At 36.0% G+C, this 22,505-nt stretch overlaps 5 protein-coding genes across 6 annotated transcripts in view; 1 reads left to right on the top strand and 4 right to left on the bottom strand.

Annotated features, from left to right (window-relative positions):
• Positions 1–450, bottom strand: part of LOC111482078 (protein ANTHESIS POMOTING FACTOR 1) — a 4,830-nt gene extending 4,380 nt beyond the window's left edge. The window contains exon 1 of the mRNA XM_023127719.1: positions 278–450. Within this exon, the coding sequence (XP_022983487.1) occupies positions 278–346 (69 nt within the window). The 5' untranslated portion in view covers positions 347–450. The remainder of the gene's footprint in view (positions 1–277) is intronic.
• A 785-nt stretch (positions 451–1,235) lies between these two features.
• On the bottom strand, positions 1,236–10,105 carry LOC111481947 (zinc finger CCCH domain-containing protein 41-like). The gene is made up of 5 exons (XM_023127564.1): positions 9,722–10,105; positions 8,516–9,386; positions 6,235–7,458; positions 5,596–5,922; positions 1,236–1,890 (listed from the first exon to the last, which is right to left on the bottom strand). The coding sequence occupies exons 2-5, from the start codon at positions 9,293–9,295 to the stop codon at positions 1,567–1,569; spliced, it is 2,655 nt and encodes an 884-aa protein (XP_022983332.1). The 5' UTR covers positions 9,296–9,386; positions 9,722–10,105; the 3' UTR covers positions 1,236–1,566.
• A 609-nt stretch (positions 10,106–10,714) lies between these two features.
• On the bottom strand, positions 10,715–13,834 carry LOC111482219 (probable galactinol--sucrose galactosyltransferase 5). Its single transcript, XM_023127907.1, has 5 exons — positions 13,027–13,834; positions 12,184–12,788; positions 11,933–12,110; positions 11,437–11,804; positions 10,715–11,336 (listed from the first exon to the last, which is right to left on the bottom strand). The coding sequence occupies exons 1-5, from the start codon at positions 13,655–13,657 to the stop codon at positions 10,773–10,775; spliced, it is 2,346 nt and encodes a 781-aa protein (XP_022983675.1). The 5' UTR covers positions 13,658–13,834; the 3' UTR covers positions 10,715–10,772.
• A 3,449-nt stretch (positions 13,835–17,283) lies between these two features.
• LOC111482021 (putative cytochrome c oxidase subunit 5C-4) lies at positions 17,284–18,059 on the top strand. 2 transcript variants are annotated; one of them, XM_023127643.1, is made up of 2 exons: positions 17,284–17,332; positions 17,792–18,059. In XM_023127643.1, exon 2 carries the CDS (start codon positions 17,825–17,827, stop codon positions 18,008–18,010), a length of 186 nt encoding a protein of 61 aa, XP_022983411.1. In that variant the 5' UTR covers positions 17,284–17,332; positions 17,792–17,824; the 3' UTR covers positions 18,011–18,059. The 2 variants fall into 2 exon arrangements, with proteins under 2 accessions (XP_022983411.1, XP_022983412.1); XM_023127644.1 differs by having other exon boundaries at positions 17,289–17,332; positions 17,798–18,059.
• Positions 18,060–19,231: 1,172 nt separating this feature from the next.
• LOC111482384 (cysteine-rich receptor-like protein kinase 42) lies at positions 19,232–21,988 on the bottom strand. Its single transcript, XM_023128133.1, has 6 exons — positions 21,171–21,988; positions 20,733–20,846; positions 20,223–20,573; positions 19,911–20,145; positions 19,680–19,824; positions 19,232–19,607 (listed from the first exon to the last, which is right to left on the bottom strand). Exons 1-6 carry the CDS (start codon positions 21,925–21,927, stop codon positions 19,242–19,244), a joined length of 1,968 nt encoding a protein of 655 aa, XP_022983901.1. The 5' UTR covers positions 21,928–21,988; the 3' UTR covers positions 19,232–19,241.
• Positions 21,989–22,505: the final 517 nt, after the last annotated feature.

Genomic DNA, 22,505 nt, shown 5'->3' with positions numbered 1-22,505 from the left:
AAAAAAAAAAAAAAAAAAAAAAAAAAAAAAAAAAAAAAAAAAAAAAAAAAAAAAAACAACCATAATTCTCCGCATCTAAACTTTCTTTTTCAGTAGAAACACTCTTCGCATGCACTCGAATAGACTATAAACCACAATTCAATGCCGCGAAAGTAAATTTGTGCGGTTATATGTTCAAATGCATTGCCGGAATTTTCAGATAACCAAAATTTAATCTGAAAAGGAGAGAGGGAAGAACAGGAAAGTAATCCGATCATAAAAGGAAAACGATACTCACGAAGTCAGAGAAAACAGCTCCGATTGCCATGCTCCGCACAGTGCCGTCGTCGAGCTCGGTTAGCGCCATCTCAACACGGCGAAATGAGTCTATGGGGTCCCCTCTCGACTTCGATTCAGGTCGGGGGTTTTGCGCCAAACCCTTTATTCAGCGCAATAATTAATAAGAAAAACAAGGTAAATAAATTTATAAATAAATAAATATTATATATATGTGTGTGTGTGTGTGTATTTAAACCTTATAATTAAATAATTTGATTTGATTCCAGAATTTATCGCTTTTATAATATTACGTGTTGATTTAAATTTCAATTAAACCATATCGCTTTTATATATATGGAAGGAGCTGTGAGTTTTTTTAAATCATGTTATTTAGTTTATTTGTTATATTTACGCTTAATGCTTGATTTGATTTATTATCTGATTTTTTTTGTTTATAAAAAATAATTTTTCAAAAACACTATTTAAATTTATATTTTTTTTTATTTTTAATAATATTAAAAAAAAAAACTAATCAAATGTTTGAATACTAACAAAATGAATTTCACAAATTTTGGTTTATTTATAGATTTAAGTGTTTATTTAGTAATAAAATAAGGTAACTAAAATTATAAATTAAAATATTTGTAATAAAAAAGTGAAAAATATATTAGAAGTATAATACTAAAATAAAAAATAACTCAATTCAAAATGAAGATTATCGTGTTGATATAAAGATTTTAATTTTACGAATATATGGATAAAATATTTTTTTTTTATAAATCAATTAATTTATAAATTTTATTTAAATTAATAATTAATTTGTGTTGTAAATTATAAACGGATGGGATTATTGAAGAAGGAATAATAAATATAATTGTGAATAAAGCAAACAAACCTAGAAATATTGAAGAAAAGTAAATAAAGTAATCTAAGAAATGAGTTTATACACATTTATTCTTTGATCCTAAAAAATTATATTTGATTGAATCAACTATTTTACTGAATTACCCTTGGTAGCAGTCTGGGAATAGAGACTTCTTTTCTTTATACATGAATGCGGTAAGAGGGGTGAAAATGGAAAACAAATTTTCACATTTGCTAAACCAGTTTCCTGAACTAAATAATAAAAAGAGAGGAAAAAAAAAAACTTCATTAATTTTACACTTTTAACTTGGCATGAAAAATGCTCCAAAAAGAACGCCTCCTAAACCATAAAAATGCTTAAATCATGTCTCTTTCTACCCTTGGCGACACTTTTTACCTGTTTCCAAAAGGCTGGATGCTGTGGTTTCATGTTGAATTCTGGGATTATGTATGATATGGGGTTTCCTCCTTCAAAAGGATGCTTTCTGGTTCACTTTCAGGCTCCATGTCTGCATCTCGAGATGCGTCGTCGGACAAAGGGCCATCGTGGTCTTCACCTTCACTACCAGATAACCATATTAACTTCAAGTCTTGACCTTGCCAGGATTTGCCATCTTTGAATGCCCTTTCAGCTGAATGACGGGTTAAAAAAGTGACATTAGCTGAGAAGTTGTTGGATGCGTTTGAAATCCGATCGCCATCTTCCGAAACTAGCTCCACCGTACAAACATCACCCAACGATGAGAAATGTTTCTTTATCACATCCTCCTACAACACAATTATAACATGAAATTAGAATTAGATCATAGATCCCAGAAAGACAGTGCTACCTTAAAAGATATTCAACTAATGCTAACAAATTGAGACTAGTTCAACAATAATTGAAATTGAGATGTATTCCTTCTTAAGGGGTCAAAGGTTCAAATATCCATATATACAACTAACAAATTTTTATCAAAGATGATACATCAAGAACTCTAAAGCTCTAAACAAAGACATTCTTGTTTCTCTCCAACCAAATTTTCCAAAAAGGTACCCTTGAATGCGTTGGTCAACAAAAATTCAGCGCCCCAAAACGTACAAAAGTTCACCAAGGAGAACCGTTTATCAAACTCTTGTTCCAAGGAATAAAATACTACAGGCTCCTTGAACTAAAATCATCAAGCAGCTATATGTTGGTATACTATAAACAAAAGAATCTTATGAACTTGAAAAATCTTCAAAGATTTTATAGTTTCTCTTTCCGAACTGTCTAAAGCGTCTTCAACCTACCTAGAGAAGCAAATCAAATGCACAAATTCTTACAAAATAAAAGACCAGCCCTTAGCCGCGGAAGGACAATGAAACAACAGATGATCTACGGATTCTTCCACATTTGAACACAAACAACAAAAAGGAGGGGAGAGGAATCAGAAAGAAAAACGACTTTGCAGTGTGTAATATGCTTCTTATAAATCACTGATGGATGAAGACAGAAAAATGGACTTTTTCAGGAATAGATGACTTCCACATCATCGTCAACTAATTAATCTCGGAGACACCACTCTGTTTAGTGAGGGAGAGGAAAGAAGAAAAGGTCCCCCAGAATCCAAAGTCCTAATAAGTTCATCTGCACCACCTCCTAGCTGAACCAGCTCAATTTTTTCACAAAGGGCTGCCCGGCTATCAATTTCCCAAACGAAGATGCCTCTTCCGATCCCATGTTTGTTGGTCTCAATTCTAGCAATCAGCTATATTGGTCCCCTTCTTTCTAGATAGAGTTTACATGGCTGAAAATTTTGAGGATAATGGCCCTGTATCTGCCCAAACATCCTTTCAAAACCGAATATTCCTCCCATCTCCCACCATAAGCTTTGTAAAGCCAAAGAAAAGTTCTCTGTTTAGGCTGATGTCTACCCACGGAATTCCTCCAGCTTTTCTTTTTAAACTCTTTAGTCACCCACCCATTTGAATCACACCCATAAATAGCTGCTATCACTCTCCGCCAAAAGAGGTTCTGTTCTAGTGTGAATCTCCATTGCCAATTCAACAGCAGAAAGAGATAACACACATTGAAGACAAATGTATACCAAGTTGCTGCCCAGCTTATAGACTTCACTGCAACCCACAGTCTCATATGTTCCTCTGCATGGGCTCTAAGGAGGGTAAACATGTAGGATGTAAAACAAAGCTTCTACCTTTAGATAGGAGAGAACCACACAATTAATCCAGCTTTGCTCTCAATTTATCAATCAACAGTTCCTCAAAGACACAACCACTAATTTTTAAAGCTAGAGGTACTAAAGCGCAATGGCCCTCCGGGGCACAAAAAAAAGCGCAGACTTCTTTACGAGGTGCAGAAAATGTATATAAAACTTTAATGTATCAAGAAAAATAGTAGGGTGAATAATAAGATGATGAAAAGTGAAAGAAAATCAAGCTTTATTCTAGATTGTAAGAATATCCATACTTTCTCACTTAAAAATTAGAAAAAATAAAAAAGAAGGTAGGAAACTAGGTTTGAGGTGCTAAGACGCACACCGCAAGCACTAAGGCGCTCACTGCGAGTGGACTTCATTCAGATAGCCTCATTTCTTTGAAGGAAGGCACAAAGGTCGTGCCTAGGTGCATGCCTCAGTGATTTTAAAAACACTAGACACGACTTCAAGAAGACAGTCAAGATAGGGAAACATAACGGCCTCAACTCTGTACCCGAAGGTATTAACCAACTCTTCCACCATGGTGTTGTTAACATTAATGCCAATTGAGAGATTAGAAGATGATAAACACAAGCCAAGAACAACTTCAGAATAAATCATCAATTTTTAAGTATCTTCAACGCACTCCGCAAAAAAAGATCATATCATCAACATATTGAAGGTGCATAACTTCTACTTCTCTCTCCCTCATTTAAAGTCTTGAAGAATTCTTGTCTCACAACAATAGTGGATTATACGGCTAAAAGAGTACCAAAATGGGTCTCCTTGTCTAAGACCCTTTACACAAAGATTTTTTCCTCTGGCCTACCATTAATGAAAATTGAGAAGTTTATGTCGAGATACGCCCCCACATCAATTTACACGATTTGTATCCAGAACTCTTGAATTCAAGCACATCATCAAGGTAAGACCAATTGACTATATCATAGACCTTCTCCAAATTCATCTTTAACATAAAAACCAAATTCTTTGCTTCCCACTCCCCACGAATTTTGCTGCCACCAGTATCCCATCGAGGAGCCACATAATCAAGTGTTGAGAGCACCTATTTAAGACTTCCAACTTCCCTTTGGTGTTGTATAAAAGTTCTAAAGAGAACATGACACAAAACCCACATAGTTGAGTCAATGTGACAAAAGCTAATCATTGGAGCATTTGGTTTGAAAGAAACATAGAATATTTGGAAGGAAAAGGTTAGAATAGACAATATGAGATGGTTATTCGTAGTCAAGATCCATTGTCCATTGTCCAACCAGGATCATAGAATAGACAATATGAGATGGTTGTTCATAGTCAATATCTATTGTCCATTGTCAAACTAGGATCAACAAATATAGTGGCTAGGGAGAAGGGATAATCATCTTTGAAGCCTAAATCCTTCTTTAAGGTCTCTTAAAGTTCCCTCTTTTGATGTCTTGTGAATCCCTCTCCCTCTAGTGTGTCCATCTGCATCTCATTGTGAAAGGTGAAATTTTCAAGAAGGTTAAATTCTTCATGTGCAAGTCATTTCCCAAAAGGTGAAAACCTTGGATTGGTTATTGAGGAAGATTCCTAGTTTGGTACGGCAAATCTATTGCATTCTTTGTCAAAGAGCGACAGAAGACCTTGACCATATTCTTTGGAGCTATGATTTTGCTTATTAGTTTGGAGTTATTCCTTTGAGGTGTCAGATTTCTTGTTTGCTAGACACATGGGATGCAAATAGATGATCGAGTAGATCTTCACTTTCAAGAGAAAGGGCGGTTTCTATTGCAAGTCAATGTTTGTGCAGTTTTATAGAGACTTGGGAGAGAGGAATAATAAGATCTCTAGAATATTTGACAGGTATTCAAGCGAGTTTTGGTCCTTCATTAGGTTATATAGTTCTCTTTGGATTTTGGCGACAAAAGTCTTTTGCATTTATCCTTTATATCTTATTTTTCTTGATTGGAGCATTTTTCTTTAGTTCAATTCTCTTTTGTGAACTAAGTTTTTTAGTTTGCCCTTATATAATTTTTTTTATTACTATTATTTTCTCAATGACAGTTCAGTTATTCTTTTTATAAAATAACAGAAAAACAACTATTAAACAAGACTATTTTTGGGTAGTCCTTGATTGAATATCAATTATGTTCCGTTTTGTTTGAGATAGTCCTTGCCTCAACTATGATCTCATCTTTCAGAACATCCTTAAAGGGCAAACAAAGAGTCTATAGCATCATCATCTAAGAGATACCAGAAATTTGTTAATTAGATTATCATAAATGGTCTTGATATAGAGGGGTGGAAGACTTACATTGGCAAAGTCGACCGGTAAAGGAGGAACAACTCTAAATCCAGTAGAACAGCTCCCCGATTTCTCTCCATCAACATCAAAAGGTGCTTCGGATGACAATGGATGAATAGGCTCAAACTTTGAGGATTCCTGTTGTACAATAGATGTGGTTGGCTCAGGACAAGGGCACTCCACATGCTCCCCACTCGCCTCAGTGTGTGGTGATGCCAAAGCAATGCCAGAATCGCTGGCCTTTGGAGTAACAAGTTTACTAGCGTCAGCCTCTATTCCCACTTTAAGTCGCTTTGCGGAGAACCCAACAACTGTTTCGCCCTTGTTTCCTGTGGTCTGTATTGAGAACAAGATAAGAAAATAAAACAAATGGCAGATTGGCTTGCAGTATGTAACACATGAGGCTAGTATTGCACTTCTACAGCAGGGTGTCTATACATGGAGATTAAAGCCAAGAGTTGAGGGGGTAATTATATAGAGATGGCATGATATGAAGCTCTAAATGCTATTTTCCTGGCATGAATTTTTCTTTCTCAACTTTTATTTTTTTCTACCCGTATTCTTCCAGCAATAGAGGAAATTTCTTCATAAAAAAGTCTTCCGATCAAACATGTATAGTAACTGAAATTATAAGGGATGAAAGTTTACTTGTTTTTCAAGTTTATCTAACTGGCGCCTAAAGTCATTCCGCTTCATGTCTAGCATTTCTTGTTTCTTCCGGAGTTCCTCCTTTAACTGTTCCAGATTCTCTAATTTCTTTTGCAAAGGTGAAGAAACCTTTGGGCTGCTGAAAGCATGAGAGTGATCTGGGGCAGCTAAAGAAGATTCCAACGGATGGGAAACACTGCCCTTTGAAGTGGAAACCTGGACACTATTCTTTCCTTTGACAACAAGTGGAAGAAGTGAAACAGCTGCAATATGACGTGGAGGAACATGAATACCATTATTACTGCCTACACCAGCATCAGGAATGTTGTCACGATTGGCCCACCAAAGTTTGATAAAACGGTTTCCCATAACAGCATCAGGTGACTTTAGAGCAGCTTCTGCCTCTTCCCTTTTTGAGAACTGAACAAAAGCACGTTGACTATTTGCTGGAATATAGATGTCAATGACCTCACCATATTTTTTAAAATGAGAAAGAAGTGTCTCTGTTTTGTTGCTTTGTGGTGGAATCCCATTGACAAACAGAGTACGTAATGCTTTCTGAGATGGTTTGCGCATAGTACGCATGGCATTGGCATCATTCAGTGCCTTGTGAGATAAATTTCCTGCTTCAGTGTGAGCATCACCCTGAGCCATGTGCTTTTGGTGGTGAGAATTTCCTTGAACACTAGTCAGTACCTCATTGTGTTCCTTCACTTCATTATCAAGACAACCAGAGGAATTTACTGGATCAAGTTTCCCTTTCACATCTTGTCTATTCCTCGACCCAACTCTACCCCAAACAGAAGAACTAGTAACCTGTGAACCACTTGTTGCAGTAATTCTACTAGAGCATCCATTATCAGCAGCATCACATTTCCTAACCTGATTCCTATCAGAAGGATCATCTCCCATCAAGGATTCAACATCATCAGTCTTTGATGAATGCATGCCTGAGAGTGCATTTGGTTTCTCAGGACAATTGTTGTTCCATAGGGGTTGATCAGGATCATACAAGTCAGCTTCAGTTGCACTACCAGAACCTGAATATACACCATGAAAGGGCAATGAATCATCTCCTACACCAGGCTTGCTATTTTTTCCAAGCAATCCTTTGCCGCTCATTACTATCGTGGGAGTTGTGCTAACTGCAGGCAGAGATCCAGTAGTTTTCCCCATTAGGTGTGCATTTGGAAGCGACAGAGGAAGGTTAAATTGAGAAAGACTCTGGAAATGCAAGAGCATACAATTCATTAGAATTAGATTTATGGTTATTAGTTGTCCATCAAAAGCATAGAGAAATTCCTTTTCAGGTAATACATAGGCCAGAAACAACCCAAAATCTGTATTGGTTGGTAAGATTATTGCCTATGCACGATAAACAATAAGGTTCAACCAAATAAAAAATGTAAATGGAAAGGAAATTATATTGTTCTCTTCAATTTTTTTGTCCTCTATCAAGCAATTTATAGATATAACTTAATATTTGGTTAGTTTTAACAAAATTTCTTATGCAAGGAACTAAGCCACTTCGCTTAAAAGAATTTATAGCAAATAAAATTAATAGAGGAACCTATAATTTTATGGCGAAACGAATAATTAATGGGGCAGACAAGTTTATGAGAGAAATTATAAAAAGTTCTTTATATAATTAAAATGAAAATGATAATACTAAATAACAGACCTGAACAATATAATGAACAAAAAGAATAATTAAACAAAGAGAGTAGAGGTCAATTCCTCTCCTTGAACGGCTAGTTGTTTTCAAACTACATATGCAAGCACATACTAAATTTTTATGAAGAAATGACAACTTGGATTTCTAAAGCAATTGCACAAATAACAATGGAGCCAATCATTTTCATCATATACTTTAATTGGGATTTTTTTTTTTATAAAAAAGTTATGCAAACAAGAGAGTAAACAGAAACACAAGTACCCAAAAATCAATCCTGAAAAGAATTCTCTTTACATATTTTTCTTTGAAAAACCTACACATCAAGAAAATCCCTAAAATTTAGGCAGGGTAATCCTAAGGTAAAGTCACCTTCTTCTCTGAAGTTCGGACAAAAGATAACAATATCCTTCTAATGAAGAAAACTTGGAATCTAAGAACACCAAAATCGATGCTTCCAATAGTTGGCAGTGCCACAGAGAGATATAGCCAGAATACCATAAGTTATGTTCTATATAATTTAAGGAAAAAAGAAAGGCATATATTCAAAATGGCTTCTAATTGGACACCTAGCTCAGCCAAGTGTAGAAAAGAGGGTGATATACATACCTGGACATCTTCAACTACGATGCGGTTAATACCATGCTCCATAGGACACATATCTCCTCTAAGGCAGAATCCACGCTCCTCAAAATCTCTACATCTCTGGCGAGGAATGCCTATGTTCAGAGGAGGGTTGATTGGAGGTCTAAGTGTTCCCTGCAAACCAATGGGGTGCATCGTTTCTAGCCCACTATTTGGAATTCCTGGTATTAATCCAAATGCATTCCATGGTGCAGTTTGTGCAGTAGAAACACTTGGTAAACTCCTTCCAGCAAATAGACTAGGAGGAAAAGGCCCACGGTGAACAATTTGGGAAGCAATATCAACTGGACTAAACCTTGAATCAAACTGGTTCCAAGTGCCAGACTCCCTTCCTCTTCCCCTACCAGAACTTAGGTCACCAGAAAACGTCTGGTTTGCCCTGATCCTTTGGTTGAAATCCCCAGCCAGTCGAGCTCCTGGCACTGAACCCAAGCGTCTTTTATCAAATTTCCCAGGTATGTCTTTCTCAAGAGTCGGAGTATTGAAGGACTTCCAAGCTTCATTGGCTTGAGAATCGTTGTCCCTAATACTACGTCCATTTTCAGATGGTTTACTACGCTTACCATATGGCCTCAAAACATGTTCACGTGTATCTCTTTCCAAAGACTGAGAGCGTGTCTCCCGCCTCCTATGCTTATGGTTTCGATCATCATCTTCGTCATCACTAATATCCTTTTCCTCGGGATCACTTACATATTCAGAGGAAGAAATGCCCAGCTTAGGATATGAAACTTTCAGTTCCATTTGTCTCCCAGCAAAAACCAGAATGATCCCTTATTGCTTAAAAGAGCGTCTTGTATCCAGGACTGCAATGACTATATTTAGTTCTTGTAACCTAAAGAAACAAACAAAGAGAGAAATCAATTAGCCCCGAAAGATGATAACAATATACAGAGCTACAAAAGGAATCAATTCTTCCGCATTCATTAATCATCTGTTCCCTAATGAAATACGAAGCACACTAGTAAACAGCTTAAAAGCATACTTAAAAAATCAAGTATCGAATTGGTCCCCTTAATCCCAATAATCCATCACTTCAATGGCGAACTAATTATACCAGAACCACAATAGTTCAAATTTTTCCAGGAGCACAACAAAAAACGAACTCGTAGAAACTAAAAAAAAATAACAAACACATAGCAGTAAAGAAACAACGAACGAATAAGTTACCGAATATTCTCCGAGAAATTGATCCAGACAGCGCTTCGAAACGCTTGAATTAGTCAGAGCATGGAAACTCGGCTATGGAATTAGCGGAGAGCAAAGCAAGAAGATAAAACGAAGCGCATTTGAAGAGGAACAGAGACGATAAAAAAGACAAGATCGTTGTACGAAAACCCCGCCGGCGTTTAGCGATTCAACGGAGGTCCGGCGAGAGAGAGAGAGAGAGGGAGAGCGCGCGCGCTCGTGAGGGTTTCCTTCGCAACCCTGACCTCGTATATGGCCCCCTTCGGAGCTGTGAACAGCAAACAGGATTCTAGACCGAGAGAGAAGAGAGGAGACGACGACGACGACGACGATTGTACCGTACCAAATAAATTTAGGAAAAATTGCAAAGCGAGAATTTGATACGAGATTGAGAAATTATATTTTTCCCCCATGCTATTTTGCTATTTGTGTATTTGCCCCATTCTGGAGCCTCATTATTGTACTTAAATGGGCCGAATTTATGGGCCGTTTGGGAGATTCTTAAGGGCCCAAAGTATTAGAAAGGTGGGCTTCATAGTCGTCGATTGGGTCGCGCTAATGACCTAGGAACAACTAAACGCAAACCGCTAATGCAGTTCGATTTAGGGTGAAAAAACCAAACCTAAAATCGAACCGAACCGAACCGAACCGCAATAAATATAAATTATTATATAATCTATTAAATTTAAATATGCATCTTTGTCTCTTTTTAAGTGTTGAAATTTAATAAATTAATAAAGCAACAATTTAATTGAAAATAAAAAATGTAAATAAATAATATACGTTTAGGTCTAAGATAACCTAAACACCCGCTAATCTCTAGCGGGAAAATGAAATCCAAAAAAAAAATTCTAAAGAAAAAGAAAAATACACTATTGAGCTGGAATGTGGTCTCATAGAGTGTCGAGATATTTTACAAAAGTATGTCATATTTGAAAGTCAACTTGCTTACTCTCCAAATTACATGTATTTTCCTTTTGGAGAGAAATATATTAATAGTAATAAAAATAACGACAATTAAGCTCTACATAAATTAAAATAAGTATTGGATAGTTGACATGCCAGAAGAACCGGACCATGGCACTTGGACTGCCACCATTTGGTCTTGGTACTTGAACCCAACATCCTCACCATTGATAAGACAAGCTCTTGGTTTTTTTGATGCAAACACGCGCATCTCACCGGTACCTTTGATGCTAACCTTAACAGAGCTTAGGTCATCATTGTAGACCACACATTGGATGGCACCACCTGTGTTGAGCATGTTGATGAGGCCAATTGGGGCAAATTGAATCGAGGTTTCAACGAGTGTGGTGATTGGTGAGACACTGATGAGTTCAAACTCGAACGGGTCAAGAGAAATTTCGATGTTTTGGGAAGGTTTGGCGATGATGAGCTTCTTAGATTGATAGTGGTAGAGTGCAAAGGTTTTCACACCTTCAATAGAGATCGGTTTTTCACCGCTGTTCCACTCAATGTCTTTTGCATTAGTTTTGGAGGTCACTCGTTTTGAGTATTGAGAAAAACATTGGTTTCGTCGCGTCTCACGACACCATCCTCCTCCTTGGCAATTGAATGCACCGATCACACCAGTGAACTATTAAAAAAAAAAAAAAAAAATTGACCATCCCATTTGAGTTTAATAATTTCCTAACCATTTACACAATGTTTCAGTTAAACAAAACAAAAATGTTTACCTTATTCAAATTCCATATCTTGAGCATAGTCTCTCCATTATGCAACGGGTCTTCAAAGAGACAATCACGAGTTGGTAGAGCATAGTACTCACTACGAAGGATCGACCCATCAGGGAGCACTAATTTTTTTAGGAGATCAAAATTATGCTTCCCGACAGAGTCACTGACGTAAATCGGACCACCAGAGATGGCTCGAGAGGCGGCATGGAAGGCAGCACAAGGATGGGTGGATTGGAACATATCCCAATCAGGGTGGATAAAGTTACTCATCCACAGGCTATTATAGGCGCAATGCACCATGTGGCATCCTTGCAACCAAAACGTACCGTTTGGATCACCAGAAGGATCAGTGCACCAAAAGTCATCACCTAATAATTCGATCAAACAAATTCATTTTATCAGTTAAAATTTTGATGACTTAACCCGATAAGGTCAATGAGACCGACCTTAACAAAATTGAAATCACGAGTAATTCAAATCATTAAAAACAACGTACCAACACGACCAAGAGATACAGCTTGAGTCCCGAGAAACATAAAGTCGTTACAATGTTCCATACTCGCAATAACTCCGTTTCCTTTGAAATGTTTATTTATCGACTTCGTCATGGCATTATAATATGCCTTTGCCAAATCCACTCTCCCTCCATAGTCCTCACACAACATCTCCAATAACTGTCACATTCAAACAATCAATAAGCCATAATGAAACACAATGAAGATCAAAGATTAAGGTAACGGTGCTTACATGGATAACGTCGATCTTAACGCCGTCAATCCCGACATTCTCCAAATGAGCATGCAGCCCCTCGTACATTTCCTCGGCCTTCTCCGGCGGCACCAACCCCACTTTATGATGAACAATCTTATCAACGGCTAAATCCTCCATCGTCATTTGTAAGCCCGGTGACAGTACCGGCTGGATCACATTTGCCTCCGGCAAGCCGGGCACCTCCGGCCGGAGCCCGCCCCAATACCCACACAAAGCGTGCCAAACGTACACATACTCCACTGTCTTGAACTCCCCCTTCAGCTCGTCTATAAACGCCTTCATCCCCTTTTGGGTGGCGCCAAAGGAGGAGGCCTTTGGGTTGACATAGTCACGAAATTTGTAATTCTCTTGGAATTTCAAGAGGCGGCAGGGCATTTGTTCTCCTGCGACCGTTTGGTTCATTCCTTCTTTCGTGATGGGGTCGGAATCGTGCCCGATGGACTGCCAACCGTCGTCGATTAGGACTAGGCCAGGAGGGCAGCCACCGTCGACGAGATGTTTTACGCCTTCGATGATGCCTTGTGGGTGAACTGTGAGGTAAAATGCATCCCATGTACACCAACCGAATTTATCCACGATACCTATATAATTGTAAGATATTGAAATAAGTTTGTGCGGAAAGTGACAATATCATATCATTGTGTAAATGGGTGATTTCTAACTATTATTTTATATGATCGGCTAAAAAAAATTAAATTTTTGAATTTTGGTATAGTTTTATAATAACGGGTTGAGTGATTAAACTTAACGTGACAACTATTTCATACTTAATTAAGCGATAAAAACAAATTTTTGAATTCGGGTGTAAATTAATAATACCTGGGGGAGTCTTCTCCTCGAGCAAGCGGAAAGTTCCGAGGTGGGTCCTCACGATCTTCATCGCCTCCTTGACAAGTGCAAACGGGTCATCGCCAGCATGAAGATACAACGCACTCCGAAACGTGGAACCAACAACTTTCGACGAGCCACTCTCAACACAAACGTCGACAAAGTCGTCGTCCCCGGGCTGAATCGACGTTCTAAACGGCCCCTCGACGAGCGGAAGAAGGAGAACATACGGCCGGCCAGAATCCGACTTCTCCAGGATAACAATCTGAGTCTCGGATTCAAGGTCGCTACCATTCCGACCAACCCAATGCGTGGTCCACCAAACCTTAAACCTGAAGATACTCATAAACCGGATATCCTTCAGCTTTCCAATGGAAACGACATGTCGGCTGTCAGGTTCCGACGCGTCGAACCCAACAAAGCAACCAACAGAAACCGGCGACTTGTCGATCGAAGTGTAGGGTGAAGGAGAAGCGACAATATTCTCCGCCACGTCAGACAGAAACAAATGTCCGTTCACAGTAAAATCCGACTTGTCGATGGAGAATGGACACGACATGTCGTTCAAACCATCATACGAAACGACGTCGTTGGAGCCGCCATTTTTCAAACTGGGAGCCATTAAACCCAAAAACTAAAACAAGGGTTAGAAAGTTGGGGTGAAGAATAAGAGAAATGGAGAGGATTTTATAGAGAAGAATTGAAAAGAAATATAAAAGAATATGAGGGCTTTTTTGCAAATTACAGATTCTTGAGGATCGAAAAGGAAAAAGGGGAAATTTTGGTTGATTCTCTGTGAAAAAGCTTTGAGGCTAACAATGGTAGAAGGGAAGAGGAAGAGTTGGGGGTTTTATAGATACGGAGACCTGCGAAAAGGAAGGTTCGTGGGAACATGGGTTCGAACTTTGACGTTGTCACTTTTTTTTTGTTTTTTTTTTTTTTAAATAGTGAGTTAATACAAATTTAAATGTTTATTTAATATTATTAGGCGGTGGATCAAAAAAGTGTATTTAAATAAATTATCCACATCGGATTGGACTGGTTTCTCAAAAAGAAAATTAATGGTACCTCTCCAACTTGTTTGGAAATTATTTTTAAAATAAAAAGTGTATTTGAATATTTAAAAAATAAAAATAAATAAATAAAACCTCACTTTCCTTCAGCATATTTCTATTTTTTAATATAATTTTTATTGTGGTAATATTTTTTTAAGTAAATATTCATTTATAGTTTGATTAATTATCTGCTAATAAATATTATTCAATTTGGTTTGTTACATATTATCATCAGTTCACAGTTTTACAATGCGTGTGTTATGACAAGATTTCTATACCAACACTTTACAGGAAATGTTTTGTTATCATGTCCAACCAATGTGGGATCTCACAATCCACTGTCTCGAGGACTAATGTCCTATTTGACGCATAATTCGGTGTTTAGCTCGTTACGTATTGTCGTCAACCTCACGGTCTTACAATGCATCTATTAGAGAGAGATTTTTATATCGTTATAAAAAATGTTTCGTTAATCTCTTTGATGAATGTGGAATCTCGGACTAAATCTATAAATTTAACTTATTCCAATAGAATGAAATGAAGGCAAGGGGACAGAGGCATTAATTAATATTACCTTATTTGAGGGCCAAATTTCCAAAGCTTTCTAGGGTTTTCCTGGAATAAATTTGAATTAATTTGGCATTAATTATCCAAATTTTATCTCTCTCCTCTTTATTATCACTCTTCTAGTTGACAAGAATTTCATATCTTCAAGAATATTCAATCATTTTCTTGAAGAATAATTAATTTCTTTTCAAGTTCATGAATGGAATTTTTCTTCAAACCTTTTTTTATTTTTTAATGGAGTTTTTATTTTATTTTCTTACATTTTTTTTTATTTTTTTTTTCTTGCAAGGTGCATAGTCCCATCTCGTGAAAAGGAAATTAAAAAATAAATAAATTTAATGATATGTTGCAAAAAAAAAATAATAATAATAATAAAAAATAAAAAATAGTGGTTTATACATCTCACTTTGTTAAATTTTAATAATTTTTTTTAAGATAGGAACTAAATTATTAAAATTTACAAAAAATAATAAATAAATTATTATTCATTAAATTTCAAAGACTAAATTATTATAAATTTAATAAATATGTACTAAATTATTATAAATTTAATAAATATGTACTAAATTATTATTTATTAATGTGGAGATAAATAATTATTTAAATAAAAAATAAAATTAATTTTTTTTTTAAAAAAAGAGGTAATATTCTTTTATTCAAAGCTTATGGTATTTTTTCGGGCCACAAGATACTATGGGCCCTTCTTTTAGTTTAACGTTTTTTTTTTTTTTTTTTCTTTTTTTATAATTCCAAACAAAAATTGATATACTGTGTGGGACCCACCTCGCATAAGGCGACAGCCACGTGTCGCGCTTTTGGTCCATCCTCCACCGACCTCCTACCTTTCTCTCCTCCTTTTTAAATATAATAATAAACGACCAGGTTGCCACGTGGCATTCTTCTTCGGTAAGTAAACGACCCTGAAGCTTTGAAACGTCACCGTTTTGTTTTAAAGAATATAAAATTTTGCTTTTCTTGTTTTACTTATATTATGACGTCACTTTCAGAAATCTAAGTGGCTGGGAAAATTAAATTAAAAGGAAAAGAAAATGTGTGGGGGGAGCGGTTTTGATATAACTACTCGCGGGGGTTCAACTACCAAACGGACCAATTAGAAATGCCCGCGTGTATGACAGTTGTTAGTTTCATTCGAGACAGCACGTGTTGTGTACACGTGGGAGTTCGTGATAGGATTTGTTTGGTCTTCGTGTGTGTCGCACGTGCTTCAACGGAAGTTACCGACACCGACCTTTGAAATTTGAACTCCGACACTTGTTTTATTTTCGACTTAATTGACGGTGAGTCCTACGAAATCTATATATAATAAAAATAATTAATGCTGCCATATCTTTTACTTACCAAATAAATAAATGAATAAATAATATTCTTTCCTTATTTTTATTAAGAATTATTGGGAGTGAGTCCGACTACCTTGGTTAATTTTGAAATGTATTATAGAATTCTAATTACCATTCAAAAAATATAAAGTTTACAATTCAATCGAGCTCAACTCCACCATTTATTTTTCTTAAATTAGACAACTCGATTATTCTTATTTTTTAATTTCTTAAAAAAATTATTTATCCATAATATACGTTACATTAATGACTACAATTTCATAAAACTAAAATATCAAACATTCACACGTCACAATATATCACTAACATTAGTTATAAACATCAAATATTTTTAATTTTCATAATAATCTTAAAAATAAAGTAAGGTAGGATTAGACTGCAACTCTATTTTCAGATTTTCAGATTTGTACCGGCATAAATTTTTTATTTTCAAAAAAATTTTCAGAATTAAAAAATAAATAAATTATTATAAATTAAAGTCAGGGTTTATGACTAAGAGCATTGTATTATTTAAAATTAAATTGATTAATTTTTAATACTAATTTTGTATATTATAAAATAAAAAAAAAATAATGAGATTTGAATATTGAATGAACGGAAAGTTTCTAGATTTTGTATTTGGATTTGATTTTTGTATTTAATTTAAACCATTATTAAATTAATTGCAATGGAGTCAATACGTCGACGTGTGTTGAAAAAAAGGCACACGTGTCATTATCTAGCTGAAGCCACCAAACAAATGCTTCCTTTATTATGACAGCACAAACACACTTTCCCTAATTGAGCGGCAATGACGTGGCTTTAGTGTTGACGTGTCACTAGCATATTAATTTCGGGACCTTACCATTAGGATGAATTATATAAAATTATTTTAGAGATGTCATAAACTCTCAAATTTTAAAAACTTCCATTATAATTATAAATGTAAAAATAAAAAAATAAAAAAAGTCATTTCATTCGGTCAAATCAACCAATTTGGTCGGTATTATTCGATTAAAGCTTCTTTTTTTTTTTTTTTATAATCAAATATCCAACAATTTATTTATTTTAATTTTTTGAAATAAAAAATGGGATTTATTTTAAAATTATTAATTTTGGGCTTTCTTGTAGGACTGAAATCCAGATGGCAATTGAATTCTTGAGCTGAACGACATGTCGGCAAGCTGTGCAAAACAAGTGTAAAATAAGCTCGCACGTGTCGGCCATGCATGCCCCTTTTGGTTACACACCCATATATTAATTAAATTTCAGTAATTTATTTTCTGCACAAAAAATTTCATTTCTACATTTTCCCCGTGCAATCGGAACTCTAAACAGGTTAGTTTTTTTTTTTTTTCTCTTTCAATTTATGTATTTATTTATTTATGATAAAAATAAGTGAGTTCCTTAATTTGTAAGCAAAACTCCATATTTGATTTTAATTTCTTTCACTTTCTTACTTTTATTGGTGTATAATTAAACGTGCAATATATTTGTAAGAAATCAGGAGGTTTGTTTTACTAATTTTCCAATTCTAGGGGAAATTATGTAATATTTATAATCATAATTTATTAAGTTAGAAGTGGATTATTGGTGTGGAGGAAAAACTAATATTAACTTTTAGTTTAGAAAAATTTGAGATGGGAATGGATGTGACAGTAAAATGATGTGACAGTGATCTAGCTAATTTTTTATTAGGTTATTAAGTGTTCATCGGTATGAAATTTAGTAATATGATTGCGTATTTGGACCCATTAAAATTAGGCATCTCGTTTAAATGTCATATTGTTTTTGAAGGTTTAGGTTTAGCAAGGGAATTGGGGAAAGGAAATGGTGGGGAATGTTGTGTACAAGGGACCAAGCGCAATAAAGGAGATAATATATGGAGTAGGGGTAGGGCTAATGGCTGGTGGCCTCTGGAAAATGCACCATTGGAATTACCAAAGGAGAACCAAGGAGTTCTATGAGTTGCTTGATCGTGGTGACATTACTGTTGTTCTTCCAGAGGACAATTAATGTAATTTTCTCTCTTTTTTTTGTAAAAATTAATTAGCTTAAATTGTAAGTTTTGTTTTCAACTTTTAATTTTTTTGGATGTTCTTTTAGTTTAATGTTTATTTAAATTGGTTTAAATTAGAAGGTTTGATTTATATTCGATAAGCTAAAGAAGTTATAGCATCATCAGGCTAAATCACTTGGTCACGGTGTTCTAGAACATTCATAGAACATTCATACTATTCATAAGTATAGTCTTTAAATTATCATTGGTTAAGAACTTAACTAGAAATTGGACCTTTTTTTATTGATATTCATAACTTCAATTACTTTTAAATATCAACTAATATCATAAAGAATGTTAAATAGGATTCTAGCCACTAATATCTATAAATTAATTAAATATAAGAAAAATATAAGAATTAGCCATTCATAAGAAATACCTCTAAATAAGAAAAATATAAACTAATTAAATATGAACTAATTTTGATAAATAAGAAAAATATAAACTAATTAAATATTGAGAATTAATGACTAATTCTTATAAATAAGAAATATCTTTAAATAAGAAAATCATAAACTATTCTCGCCCATTAATATCTATAAATAAGAAATACCTTTAAATAAAAAAAATATAATTAATTTTGATAAATAAGAAAAATATAAACATATAAAGAATAATATGAATAAAATAGAAAAAAGATTGAAATATAATATTTAAGTTATATTACATAGATAATATATATTCCTATCTCACTGTATGAGGTATTCATATTATTCACAAGTATAGTCTCTAAATTATTTACAATAATAATGACGACATTTTTCTTATGGGATACCGATTCTCTTGTGAGTGTAATAAACGTAGAGGATTGAATCTGACCTCATGAAAGAAGTAAATTCGACTTCGAGGAGGGACTGATATTTTAACGGCTAATGAAGGTTTGGATTGCTAAATTATGTTCTCGCCTATTTGAAGTAGAAGACGGACATAAAATGAATGTAGTTGAAGGCGGACAGAAAAAAAGATGATTTGATCACGATCGAGTGACATTTACTCGGCTTAAACCGAGTCGAGAATTTTTAGAGGGGTTTTAATTGTTCGCTCTAGATTTCTGGAATATTGGAGTTTGAAGAGGGGGAAGGAGAAGCCCTCAACCCACAATAGATACAGAGAGTGGAGGATTTGTTGTCTTGGGGCTTTGATTGTTGGTTGGAGTATGAAGGATGAGGAAAACTGGGTTGCTATAGTTTAGTTTGGATTCAATTCAGTCAAATCTCCAGTTCTTGAAGGCAAGTTAGAAGAAGAAGAACCTGAATCTGTTGATGTGCAAGAAGAAACATCAAGTTTGGAAACCAAGCTGCTAACTCTACAAGATCTTCTGGAGGCTCCACAAGGATTCAAAAACGGAGGTTGTTCTGGGATGGAAACCTTCCTCTCTCCTTCACTGCTTAGCAGTTTCACCACGGTCGCCATTGACGGTCTTAAAGAAGCTAGAGCTTGTGTGCATAACAGCCCTATTTGCAGAACATCCATGGCTTCCTTTGCAGGGTAATCCTTGTTCAAGCATGAGTCAATGGCTTCACTTAATCTCCCTGATTTGTACAGATCCCAAACCTGTGGCATGAGAACAATGAGAATATTATCAACTTCCTCTCTCCTTATATGATTAGTAATCATGAATCTTACTGTTTGGAGGAGTGGGGTAGAGTTTTCTGTGAAGGAACTGTTTCGTCTACCACAGACGATCTCGAGTATCAGCACTCCAAAGCTATAAACGTCTGCCTTTTCGGTAAGCTGTCCTCGAACGAGATATTCAGGAGCCATATAACCTCTGTCTCATCGCACATTTGTTCAATTAAGAGTTTGAATAAAGTCAGATACAGATTGTGATCAAGATAGTAAGTAGAACTCTCTTACAGTGTCCCGGCAATTCCGGTGCTAAGATGAGTGTGATCGGCTGCGAAATGCCGAGCGAGACCAAAATCAGCAATCTTTGGATTGAAATTTTCATCCAGAAGAACATTACTACTCTTTATGTCTCTATGGATTATTCTCATCTTACAACCTTCATGAAGATGTGCAAGCCCCTCAGCTGTTCCCAGGATAATATTGAAACGCTGCCTCCAATTCAGAATCTGAACCTCCTTCTTATCTAGGAGAGAAGAAGGATCATGGGAGGTCAAAACAAAGAAGCATATGAAAAGATGGTTACGAAGTGCGAAACATTACCGAAAATGAACTGATCGAGGCTCCGATTCGGAGCGTACTCGTAGACCAGCAGGCTTTCAGGCCCTTCAATGCTGCAGCCTAAAAGGGTAACAAGGTTTTTGTGTTGGATTCCACGAATCAAATTCACCTCATTGAAGAACTCATCAACCCATTGCCTGGTATGGAAAACCAACCTCTTCACAGCAACAATCTTCCCATTTGGAAGAGTTCCTTTATAAACAGAACCAGCTCCACCTTGGCCTATCTTACTTGATGGGCTGAAGTAATTAGTGGCCTTTTCAAGCGTTTCATACTTGAAATTCACATCGGAATCCCTAAAGGAAATTGGAATAAGGGATTGTTTTTTCTTCTCTGGAAGAACAGATGAATGCAATGGAAAATTTAGAGGAATCCACAGATCAATCACAAGGTTCTTGACAATTTAGCTGCTGATAATAGTAAATGCATAACATACAGGCAATAACAATATCTCCATCCATGGTTTAAATCTGAAAATTTAGCTGAGCTTACTTTTCTTTAAGTTTGATATTCTTGTATAGCATGCAAAAGCAGCTGAAATGGCGATGATCAAGGAGGCAACTGAAGCTAAAACAATGGCAGCTACAGCTCTTCTTCCAGAAAATCCTGAAGCAAAGCATAAAGAAGAGATATAGAATAAGAATTATAGGACATGAATCAGCTTAAAAAGCTCAAGTGGCTATCAATCATGGTTGATAAAGTGCTGAACACTAGAGATCTAGAAGTAAGATTGAAAACTATGCTAGAAATGGAAGAAAAACGCAGAGCCTTTCTGTTTCTACAAGATCCATAAACACAGTTTATAGATTAACATGCACAAAATTTTCAGTTCAAGTTGGGAAATCTTCAAAATCTAAACGACAAACAGTCATTCAACAAAAGAAATTCTGAAGTGAAACAGTTCATGAATTGAAGAAACAGGGGTTTCACCGTTTTGATCATCATGATCCTGTTCTTCAGCCTTATCATTGTAGAACCTCACAGTTGAATACCTCAAATAGCACCCAGCATTCAAAGCCCTCCCTTCCCTACTCGGCAAGCAGCTTGTAATACTCCTCCTCGCCTTCTCCAAGCAAGTCCTACAACCCGCTGGCTCAACACTCCCCCAACACTGCGCCAAACCAAACATCCCATTAACTTCACCAATCCCAAATCCGCCATTCGCCATGGCCGTCCTCGTCACATTCTCAACAACAACCCTAACATTCTCTCCAAACCCTAACTTATCAGATTCATCGATTTCCCCCAATTCCGAGGTGCAATTCACAGAATCCCTAAGGGAATCGGTGGACTCTTTGTAGAAACTGTAATTTTCATACCGGAGGAAGCATCCATCGAGGAAGATCCGGGCGGAGACGGCGGGAAGGCAACGAGGAAGGGCGGTGCGGCTGGCGGCGTAACAGAGAAGGCAATCGTTGTGAGAGAGATCGTTGAAGCACTGCGATAAGGCGAACATTGGGGGAGTAGAATTGACGAAATGAGTTGTCCAATTGCGAGTTGTGAGAAGCTCGGATATGGCTTCCATTTCTTCGATGAAGGTTGGGATGAATCGGGATTTGGGCGGAGGCTTGAAGGTTCCGCAGATGCTTCCGGCTTCGGAGATTCGGGGATCTGAGAGAGAAACAGAGAAGAACAGGAAGAAGAAGAAGAAGAAGAAGGAAACTCCATGGATGAAAATGGAAGCCATGATTTTACAGTAACTGGAAAATCTCTCTCTCTCTGTACAGTGAAGTGTTTGCCGCCATGGATGGAGCGTCTTCAAACATAAATATTTAATAATTTGAATATTATTAAAATAAATAAATAAATCGACAATGTGAATGCTTCGCTGCATGTCTGACTCTCTCACATTCCTACTTTGTTGGAGAATGGCTCTCTTATTCCAAGAAAGTAGTTCCTACAATAATTAATAATTAATAAAAGAGTTACAATTTTGTTAACCAAGATTAAAATAAAATGAAAATTTTTGGGGCGAAATTAAAATAGGGTTTAAATTCTTATTACGAATTCCCGGTTTGAAATTCACACAGACGAGTTGAGTAGCCTATGCACAATTATTCACATAGACGAGCTAAGTAGCTTATGCACGATTTGTTGAAGAGTATTATCGAACTGAGTAGTAGTCGGCTTATCCTTCTTTTAAGAGGGCTTGACCTTATTTTACGTGGAAGCCTCAAATCATGATATCCATGATTATTATACCTTATTATAAGTGACACGTGTAATCTTATATTTTTTTTTTCTCCATGTCTGACCATTACTTGC

This window comes from Cucurbita maxima, unplaced genomic scaffold (genome assembly GCF_002738345.1).
Source record: "Cucurbita maxima cultivar Rimu unplaced genomic scaffold, Cmax_1.0 Cma_Scf00007, whole genome shotgun sequence".
Taxonomy (NCBI): Eukaryota; Viridiplantae; Streptophyta; class Magnoliopsida; order Cucurbitales; family Cucurbitaceae; genus Cucurbita; species Cucurbita maxima.
This window is presented reverse-complemented; position numbering and strand designations above follow the sequence as displayed.

Bases quoted from the DNA above. Each gene is read 5' to 3' on its own strand.
- LOC111481947 (XM_023127564.1), bottom strand. From the start codon at position 9,295: ATGGAACTGAAAGTTTCATATCCTAAGCTGGGCATTTCTTCCTCTGAA. The intron at 5,923-6,234 runs GTAAACTTTCAT...TTCTCAATACAG, and splicing joins TAGATAAACTTGAAAAACAA to ACCACAGGAAACAAGGGCGA. The intron at 1,891-5,595 runs GTAAGTCTTCCA...ATTGTGTTGTAG, and splicing joins TACCGGTCGACTTTGCCAAT to GAGGATGTGATAAAGAAACA.
- LOC111482219 (XM_023127907.1), bottom strand. From the start codon at position 13,657: ATGGCTCCCAGTTTGAAAAATGGCGGCTCCAACGACGTCGTTTCGTAT. The intron at 11,805-11,932 runs GTACGTTGTTTT...TCGAATTATTAG, and splicing joins TGTATCTCTTGGTCGTGTTG to GTGATGACTTTTGGTGCACT. The intron at 11,337-11,436 runs GTAAACATTTTT...TTTTTTTAATAG, and splicing joins AGATATGGAATTTGAATAAG to TTCACTGGTGTGATCGGTGC.
- LOC111482021 (XM_023127643.1), top strand. From the start codon at position 17,825: ATGGTGGGGAATGTTGTGTACAAGGGACCAAGCGCAATAAAGGAGATA.
- LOC111482384 (XM_023128133.1), bottom strand. From the start codon at position 21,927: ATGGCTTCCATTTTCATCCATGGAGTTTCCTTCTTCTTCTTCTTCTTC. The intron at 20,847-21,170 runs GTGAAACCCCTG...GCTTTGCTTCAG, and splicing joins GGATCATGATGATCAAAACG to GATTTTCTGGAAGAAGAGCT. The intron at 20,146-20,222 runs GTAATGTTTCGC...CTTCTCTCCTAG, and splicing joins CCTCGATCAGTTCATTTTCG to ATAAGAAGGAGGTTCAGATT.